Source organism: Crinia signifera, chromosome 6, assembly GCF_055691185.1.
Source record: "Crinia signifera chromosome 6, ASM5569118v1, whole genome shotgun sequence".
NCBI classification, from domain to species: Eukaryota; Metazoa; Chordata; class Amphibia; order Anura; family Myobatrachidae; genus Crinia; species Crinia signifera.
In genome coordinates this window covers 232,668,776-232,678,352 of record NC_139222.1, presented here as the reverse complement: position 1 = coordinate 232,678,352, position 9,577 = coordinate 232,668,776, and the positions used below count along the sequence as shown (strand labels likewise).

The 9,577-nt window shown below is 45.2% G+C and overlaps 1 protein-coding gene across 3 annotated transcripts; it reads left to right on the top strand.

The window, feature by feature from the left end:
* Positions 1 to 358: 358 nt before the first annotated feature.
* Positions 359 to 6,169, top strand: LOC146007234 (uncharacterized). 3 transcript variants are annotated; one of them, XM_083145591.1, is made up of 4 exons: positions 359 to 863; positions 4,118 to 4,317; positions 4,631 to 4,789; positions 4,911 to 6,169. In XM_083145591.1, exons 2-4 carry the CDS (start codon positions 4,133 to 4,135, stop codon positions 5,194 to 5,196), a joined length of 630 nt encoding a protein of 209 aa, XP_083001717.1. In that variant the 5' UTR covers positions 359 to 863; positions 4,118 to 4,132; the 3' UTR covers positions 5,197 to 6,169. The 3 variants fall into 3 exon arrangements, 2 of the variants coding, with proteins under 2 accessions (XP_083001717.1, XP_083001716.1); XR_014444293.1 differs by lacking the exon at positions 359 to 863 and having other exon boundaries at positions 2,685 to 4,317; positions 4,911 to 5,434; positions 5,584 to 6,169; XM_083145590.1 differs by lacking the exon at positions 359 to 863 and having other exon boundaries at positions 2,685 to 4,317.
* The last annotated feature ends 3,408 nt before the right edge of the window (positions 6,170 to 9,577 follow it).

Genomic DNA, 9,577 nt, shown 5'->3' with positions numbered 1-9,577 from the left:
CATTATTTGAGGACCTACAGTATCATACTTTACACTACGGATTTTGTCCTTACTTTACGGACAGAGTTATTTTCTTTTATTCGCAGCCGCAGTGACGTACTGGATGGTCATGAACTGTATGTGATTGGTGCAGAAGCCATGCTAACCATCTGCCAAAAGTAAAATCACAGGCAATAGTGGCCTAGCGGGTAGAGGCACGGCTTCACTATCTCAGTATCAGTAGTTCGATCCTCAGTTGGTTACATTATATTTTTATTTTTGAAACGTTCTTTTTTTTTTTTTTTTTTAAACTAATACAGGTACTGTAGTTACAGTACTGTAGTTGGTGCTTATCAAATTCTTTCGGACTTTTCCACAAACAAAAATTCACAATGGCAGGCATCCATGTACACGATAGTTAATACCCATACTGTACTGCGCTACAGAGAACGTTTTTTTTTCGCAACAATAGATTTCTCCAAACTCAGACACAGACCGACACCTCACACAATAAGATGTTGATTGCAGTCATATGTTAATTGCAGTCTGCCTTTTTGTTATGCTGGTAATTGTACATAATTCAAATGCACCTATCAGCTTCATGAAGGATTTCCTTTGTCTGCCAGCATAAATTCAGCTACAGATATTAAAATTGTCAAACAATCCAGTTTGTTTTTCTGCATCTAAACCGTGTAGAATTGCTACGGATCGTCTCTTCATCTCTTGCCTGTATACAAGCACGAGATTGTACCTGTACACCTGGACTATTCATTCTGCTGAATCCAAAGTCAAGTTGTTGCTGCGTTCCTGTTCTACCAAGCGTTACCATCATACTGCCTTCCTTCCGCAAGAAGAGTACAGTACTGTATCTTCTCGCTGGAGCAGTAAGTACACTATACAGTACAGTATTTATACTGTATATAGTCATTTGTACATTTCACTGATTGCTGCATTACAGTATACAGTAAGCAGCACTACAAAACGGTCCCTGCGCGGAAGCGCTCGTTTCCCACCCTTCCCTGAATGAAGATGTTTCCCTTTTTTCCCTACTGTTCAAATGCACCCGGTGCAGAATACTGTATACAATCGCCTGCTGTGTATACTGTATTCAGATACTGCAGGCTGCCGCTATGGGTATTGTCCGTAAATACTAGAGTCTGTTTCGCAGACTAACTGTATACAGTAGCGAGTAGTGATATCGTGATTTTTGATGTTCAGTGCAGTGCAGTAGAGATAGCGCCATTGAGAATATTGTACAATGTGTTAAAATTGCCTGGTGTGTATGGGCCGCAAATCCCCGACTAGCGATGACAGTACTCTATTAGGGTGGGCTACTGTAGGCTGCTAAATACTAGTTCTCTCCGTAATACCATTGGTGTAATACCGTAAAACACGTATTTTTTCCTCAAACGAGGGGACCGGTGTTTTTCTCATGTTTACAGACTGTTTCGCAGGCTTACAGTAGTCAGCAGTAGGAGCACATGTGATACAGTATCGTGATTTTTTCATCTGAAAATTGCCTGGTGTGTATGGTCCAGAGTTCCCCGACTAGTGATGAGAATACTTTATTAGGCTACTGCAGGCTGCCGCTATGGGTATTGTCCGTATAATGTGTAATAAATCCTGGATTGGGGTATTGTCAGTAATATTGTTGTAATACCGTAAATACTGTAACGGATCATTTTGCATTTTTTCCCGCATACTGTACTTGTAATTGAAGTAGTCACAGCAATAGGATCACGTGGTACAGTATCGTGATTTTCCGCCATTTTAGGGATCAACATGGATGCCACATACAGTACAGTGCAGTGCAGTAGAGATAGCGCCATTTAGAATATTGTACGTGTTAAAATTGCCTGGTGTGTATAGGCCGCAGATCCCCGACTAGCGATGACAATACTCTATTAGGGTGGGCTACTACTGGCAGGCTGCTACTACTGTATGGGTATTCTCGTATAATCTGTGCAACTGTAAATACTGTTGGTGTAATACTGTAAATACTGTACAGTAACGTATTTTTTCGCAGGTGGGGGATTTTTGCGCATATTAATAGACTATTTCGCAGACTCAGTCATACTGTATTTGTGTAAAAAAAATCCCCTAGCTGTGTACAAAATCCCCTAGCTGTGGGTGTATTGTAAGTACTGTACAGTCATTACATTAAAAGTAATGCCATGACCACAGGCTGCTCCCCCTGTATAATAATTTGTGTCATGGCATTACTATTATTAATAGTAATGCCATGACACAAATTATTATACAGGGGGAGCAGCCTGTGGTGTCATTGCATTATTATTATACAGAGGGAGCAGCCTGTGGTGTCATGGCATTACTTTTACAGTATATTATACAGGGGTAGCAGCCTGTGGTGTCATGGCATTATTATTATGCAGAGGGAGCAGCCTGTGGTGTCATGGCATAATGCCATGACACCACAGGCTGCTCCCCCTGTACAATAATAATGACACCACAGGGTGTGTCATGGCATTACTATTATTAATAGTAATGCCATGACACAAATTATTATACAGGGGGAGCAGCCTGTGGTGTCATTGCATTATTATTAATACAGTATACATGAAACAGCACAGCAGATACTGTACTGTGTATTACGCGTCCCCTCACGGGTCTTTCTGCGCTCGTCACGCTTCAGGTTCGGTGGCTCGCTGCGCTCTATACAGTATACTGTACTGTAAAATCAACTCCAAACTCCACGCCGACGTGTGTAGTGGGGGCTGCCTGCGCTCGCCACGCTTCGGGTTGGTGTTGATAATGGGGTCTCGTTAACAATGGTGGTGCATTTAAAATAGTCATTACCCATCAGGGTACTCATCTGGTTGCCTGTACAATTAAAAATCGTTCCTATCGCTTCATATCACATGCGATGTGATTTTTGGTTGTACAATGCCCTGCGATGGAAATCGGGGGCGCCTTGATAATACACAAGTAACCCATTTCTTTTTAATCATGCTACTTTTTGCCAATTTTCCGATCTACAGTAAATCTCCAAGTGTGTATAGTGTAGGCCACCAATGGGAGACACAACACTAGCAAAGTCTCCCGTCTGCTGATTTGACCAGCATGCCAGCGATGATGGATAATTTTTCATCCATCATCGCTGTGTGTGTGTGTGTACACCGCGCGTGCTTTCAACTTGCGGACCGCCTCTGCGCCTCCCCTTCTCCTGCCCCTGCTCCTTCCCCCTGCTCTGTGTTGTTATGAGCAGGGAGAAGCCACACATTACCGGCCGCTAGGGTTGCCACCTCATCCCTTTAATCCTGGAGACTGTACTGTACAGTATTTGGTACTTTATAACAGAAAAAATGGGAAAGGTCACTTATCGGGCGCTTGAAGGAGTTTGTTCTGCGCTGTAATCTCCAAAGTCAAATCTTATGGGAACTGAGTTCTCACCAGTCCCATATGCGTTTAAAGATGTAGTCTCTCCAGGGCACATCAGCTGGGCTTTAGTACTGCCAAAGGTCCTGGTCCAACGATTCCTTTCTCTGTCCCATACACAGTCCACCAACGCGTTTCTTCCTCCGCAGAGGACTTTTTTAAGGTGTCCTGCATTACTGCGTATGAGCCCTTTATACAGTATACAGTACCTGGTCTATTCCCGCTTCCTGGCCGGACTCTAATTAATTGTGTAGAACTACTGTACGTGTCCCATAGTCCTTTGCGAGGAACAGCGGGACTTCCTGTTTGCCGCTGCCGGCTTACAGGGTAGTCTTGGCAACCCTGACGCTCAGACGCAGCAGAGCGCAGGGTGCGTGTTCACGTCACTCCCGATCCGGCACTCTTATACTGTAGATCCTTTATATCGTGGGCTGTTTGTAGACGTTTGTGTAATGTCGTAACGTCACTTCCGGTTTCGTCTGAAGTGACTACAGCTCACAGGATTCCTCTCACAAAGTGCCGTGATTCTGGGCAGTGTATTTGGTACAGTACTTGTCTATTATCACGGCGCCCATCGCATCGCATACCACTAATTAAGGGAAGGCAACCCTACCGGCTGCACGTCCGGCCCCAACTTCACTCCTGCCTGCCCGGCTGCCAGCCAGTCGACTTGTTGCCGAAGTACCAAAATTTCCATTACTGGTCAGTATTTACGGTACATTACTGTATCTTGTCTCCACAGTTCCTGAGATTAAACATGCCGCCAAAAATCACCAAAGAAATGAGCCAGATCATCGTCAAGATGAAGCAAGATAACAAGACAACACGAGAGATCCAGGCTTGGCTGAAAGAAAGTGGTACTGAAGTTCATTTACAGACTGTGCGCAATCATGCTTCTATGAGGATGCGCCCCAGATACAGAACTCCTTCTCACTGCACATTGTAAGTACAGTACTCTATACAGTATTAGCAGATTCTATAATTACTGTACTGTACATTACTACTGTATACTGTACTGTACCAGGCGGCTTCAAGCTGTGGCCCTCCAGCCGTTGTGAAACTACTGTACAATTGCCATCATGCTGTGCCATCGATTTGCTATTAGAGAAAGATACTGTAAAGTACAATTACAGTGTGGCAAGGCATGCCTGGATGTGTAGTTTCACAACAGCTGGAGGTCCACAGTTTGGACATGCCTGCTGTACTGTACAGTATGCTGTACAATCATTTTTGTCTGTGTTATACTGTACTATAGGAAAGTCCAAAAGATTGTAGAAGAATTAACTTGTGGTGATGATGAGCGTACTGCTGGAAAAATAAAAAACATTCTTCATTCGGACTATGATATGGACGTTTCAGTTTCCAGTGTGAAACGGATGCGAAGAACAATGGGATGGAGATATTGTCGCACAAGGTAATGTAAAATACTGTACTGTACAGTACATCAACCTTAATTTTACAATACTGTATACTGCAAGTCATAAGCATTTAATGTCTCAATGGTCCTAATTTTTTTTTACTTACTGTACCTGTAGGCTGCATCCCATGATAAGAGATGTCAATAAAGAAAAGAGAGTGATACAAGCTCAACAGTGGATTGACAGTGCCGAAAAATTTAATGATGTACTTTTCACAGATGAAACTTCTGTTTCTATGGAGAGGTTCTCAAGAATGTCCTTCCGCAAACCTACCTTTATCTCATTGAAACCACGAGCAAAGTTTCCATTAAAAGTCCACGTATGGGGAGGTATATCTCGCAGGGGTGCTGGACCTATGTTAGTTTTTGAAGGTACTGTACTGTACATTTCTACTGTACTGTAGTTTTAAACAACTCAGAACCCTGAAATGTGTACATGTTAATGGCATCTTACTGTATCTCTGTAGGGATTATGGATAAGATCTTCTTCCAAGAACAAATAGTCGATCGTGTTTTGGTGCCATTTATCAGAAAATACTATCCATCTGGACACAGAGTATTCCAAGATAATGACCCAAAACATTCTGCTTCTGCAAAATACATGGAAGAGAGAGGAATAATTTGGCAACGCACACCACCAGAGTGAGTATTATTCGAACAGCATTTACTGAACTACAGTACACTACTTATTGTACAGTCGTGATTTTAATACTACTGTACTGTACAGTACAGTATGTTAATACAGTAGTACGTACTTAACTTTTGTATGTACTGTACTACGTATACTTTAGGTCACCGGACATGAACCCAATTGAAATGGTCTGGGCACAAATGAAGAAGTTCATCAGGAATGAAGTGAAACCGAAAAATAAACAAGAACTTTTGGATGGGATCAGGACTTTTTGGGAAAAAAAACTGACACGTGTCCAGTGTATTAAGTACATAAACCATCTGGACACCGTCTTGCCTGTCGTCATTGAGCGAAATGGGCATGCAACTGCTATGTAGATTCTCCAGTACTGTATAATACAGTATAAAGTACTGTACCTGTAAAACTGAACCCCTCGCAGCAGTCTCTTACAGTACAGTATACTGTACTGTACAGTACAGTACAGTACCTCTCCTTTTACTCGCTGTCCACCTCACAACTTACTGTATTTCCCTCCCTTCAATGTTTACTTGACATGTACTACACATTGCAGTTTGCTTGGGTCAGAGAACAAGGAAGAACCACTGGCCTGAAAAAAGTAAGTTTATGATCTTACTGTACAACACTCTTACAGATTGTCATGTGTACTGTATCTCTCGCTCGCTATTATTTTTTCTACTCTACCATGAGCAAAATCAAGCGTGTTTGGGCCAGAGAACAAAGGACAGGCAATGAAATGGAAAAAAAGTAAGTTTATGATCTTACTGTACATTATCTCTCTCCCTCTCTCCCATCCCCTTCCCCTGCCAACATGTGTCTCCCCTCCCCCGAAACCCTTGTGACCATTCAGTACTAATGCTATTCTTTTTTCTTCTCCCCTTACTGTATCCACCACATGCCACTCTACCATGAGCAAAATCAAGCGAGTTTGGGACCGAGAACAAAAGACTGGCAATGAAATGGAAAAAAAGTACGTTTATGATCTTACTGTACATTACTGTACAGTATCTCTCTCCCTCTCTCCCATCCCCTTCCCCTGCAAACATGTGTCTCCCCCCCGAAACCCTTGTGACCATTCAGTACTAACGCTATTCTTTTTTCTTCTCCCCTTATTGTATCCACCACATGCCACTCTACTATGAGCAAAATCAAGCGTGTTTGGGACAGAGAGCAAAGGACAGGCAATGAAATGGAAAAAAGTAAGTTTATGGGGCGAGATTTTTTAGTCATGAAAAGTTGCAATTTTTTGGAAATGTGCGATTTTGTGATTGAAAAAAAAAAAAAAAAATTGGCGTGAGGTCCCCCCTCCTGTACATAACCAGCCCCGGGCTCATTGAGCCGGACCTGGTTCCAAAAATACGGGGGACAAAAAGCGTAGGGGTCCCCCATATTTCTGAAACCAGCCCGGGACTCTTGGACCGGTCCTGGTTCCAAAAATACGAGGGACAAAAAATCTGGCGGTTCCCCCGTATTTTGAAACCAGCACCGGGCTCCAACAGCCCGCAGTGTCATGCCACAGCCGGGGGACACTTTTTACACAAGGTCCCCCGGCCGCACCATGAGCACCGTGGCTGGTCAGCCTTGGACGGGGTACCTGGAGGAGTGGGGACCCCCCCCAATAAAGGGGTCCCCCCCAGCCTTCACCCGTCCAGGGCTGAAGCCCGGGGCTGTCACCGGCGTCCCTGGCCATTGGACGCCGGCCTGATAGGGTTAAATTGTCATTCCTAGCATTGCTTAATACAGGAGAACTGCAAGTGCCAGCAGACCTCCCCAAGCAGGCTGGGACTTGGGGAACCACAAGTCCCAGCATGCGGGGCATTAATAGGCCCACTGGGACTAGTAGCCCACCTGTAAAAAGAATGTTAAAATAAAGCACACGAATGCGAATTCCGGAGTTAAAAATAATCGCACTTTTAGAAAAGTGCGATTTACAGTATGCCGCAAATCGCCACCCATTAAAAAAATGGATTTGGGAAAACAATGAAAAAACGGCCGTTTTGGCGATAAAAATCGCCAAAAACCCACCATCGATCTCTAATACTGTAAATGTCACCCATGAACTTACTGAACATTACTGTATCTCTCTCCCTCTATCCCCTCCTCTTCCCCTGCCAACATGTGTCTCCCCCCCCCCCCTGAAATCCTTGTGACCATTCAGTACTAACGCTATTCTTTTTTTCTTCTCTCCCCATACCACTCTACCATGAGCAAAATCAAGCGTGTTTGGGACAAAAGAGACACCCACTGCCTTGGAAAAAGCTTTCTTGTCACCTACTGTAAAATACTGTACTTTACTTAAAATACTGTGTTAGGACTGATTGAATTACTGTACTTTTTTATTATTATACAGTATTCTACGTTAAGTCCCCAGACAAACTGCAAACCATCTGTACAGGGTCTTGCCTGACGTCATTGAATGAAATGTAATGTAATGTACATTACATGCATACTGTAAATGACACTTCTCCTGCACTGTATTGTACTGTACTGTATGTTTTAAGAAAAATGAAGTGCTGTAATGTACTGTACAATATTTTTGGTCAATGCTGTGTTTTGTCAATAAAGTACCGGTAGTCCTTGCAGGTGCTGAAGTACTGTAGCAGGCAGCGGCGGAGAGTTGAGTGCAGTGGTGGGTGTCAGGGTAGCGGCACTGCGGAGGTAGTAGGCGGCTTTGCGGCTGTGAGGGGAGTTGTAGCTTGGAGGTCGCGGCTGGAGAGGGTAGCAGGCATTGTGCGCACTCTGCAGAAGTGTGTCAGTGAGTAATGAGTACACCTGTGTGTCTGTGCTGTGACCTGGGAAGTGTGTCAGGGGGTGCGGGTGCATATACTGTAGTACAGTATTTGGCTTTTGTGTGTGTGTGTGTGTGTGTGTGTGTGTGTATAATGCTGGGGGGGCGGGGTTCATTGGGGAGAGAGTGTGAGAGAGAGAGAGCAGGGGATATAGAGAGACAGTGGGAGAGAGAGCAGGGGATACAGATGCACAAATATTAAGTACTGTAGCACTGAAATGTACAGTATTAAGGTGGACCGCAGCAGGAATCTCCGATCCCTGCTGCGATCCCCCCCTGCAGCACCGCCGGCCGCATCCCCCATAGGTTTCTATGGGGGATGCGAAGCTGCCCGATGTATCAGCCCCCCTTTCGTAGCCCTGTCCCTGCGCACAGCAGGTGATACAGTACATCCCGGTGATACTGTATGATCGCATTTTACAATGCGATCCCTGAGGTACTGTAATATTCCGCCCAGATCGCATTGTAAATGCAATCAATGATAAATGGGGGCCATAGAGAGACAGTGGGAGAGAGAGCAGGGGATAGGGAGACAGTGGGAGAGAGAACAGGGGATAGGTGTACAGTGTGAGAGAGAGCAGGGGATAGATGCACAGTGTGAGAGAGAGCAGGGTACTGTATACTGTAGATGCACAGTGTGAGAGAGAGCAGGGGAGTGGGAGTACCTGTGTCTGTTGTGTTCCGCAGTTACTGTAGCTGCTAGGTATAGAGCCAGCCTTCTTCTTTGTGCTGCCAATGGAACCCGGGAGGAAGAAGATGACCACGGGAGAGGTGAAGGGGGAGGGTGCTTCCAGTGGAGCGTGAGCTTCAGCAGCCGGGGGGAGAGAGCAGCGTTGCCGCTGCTGCAGGTCGGCAGAGCCCATGCTCTGGGATGTGTGGCTGCGTGGAAGACCAGCGGGGATTAGTGCAGAGGCTATCCGGCAGCGTGAAGGAGACCAGGGGAGATTATTGTGTTGGCTGTCCGGCTCCTGCTCACCTTGTAATTCACCGCAGTAATTCCATTAAGGGGGGGTGGGGGGGTGGGTAGAATGGGACTTGTTTTATAACTTCCCTGTCTCCAAATCTCTGCTGCTTTGCATGGAGTCCAATCTTACTGTAAATCCCAGTATACAGTACCCGCTGCCAGATGCCCAATGCTGCAAAGGGACAGTGGATTAGTGAGGCAGCCAGCTCGCTCACCTCAACCCCCACTGTGCCAGTGCTGGGGAGATGGCAAGTGACATGCTGCACGCTGGGGTCGGCCGGCTGGCGGGCCAGGGATTGCCCTGGTGGCTCCGTTTCCATGGGCGGGGTGATCAACCACAAAAAAAAAAGTAGTCTACTACTAAGATGGATACTGTAGTAACAC

What these genes read in the sequence shown, in the direction of transcription:
- LOC146007234 (XM_083145591.1), top strand. Translation starts at nt 4,133, where the DNA reads ATGCCGCCAAAAATCACCAAAGAAATGAGCCAGATCATCGTCAAGATG. An exon ending in ACTCCTTCTCACTGCACATT is followed by an intron (nt 4,318 to 4,630) that starts GTAAGTACAGTA and finishes ACTGTACTATAG; the next exon opens with GAAAGTCCAAAAGATTGTAG. An exon ending in TGGAGATATTGTCGCACAAG is followed by an intron (nt 4,790 to 4,910) that starts GTAATGTAAAAT and finishes CTGTACCTGTAG; the next exon opens with GCTGCATCCCATGATAAGAG.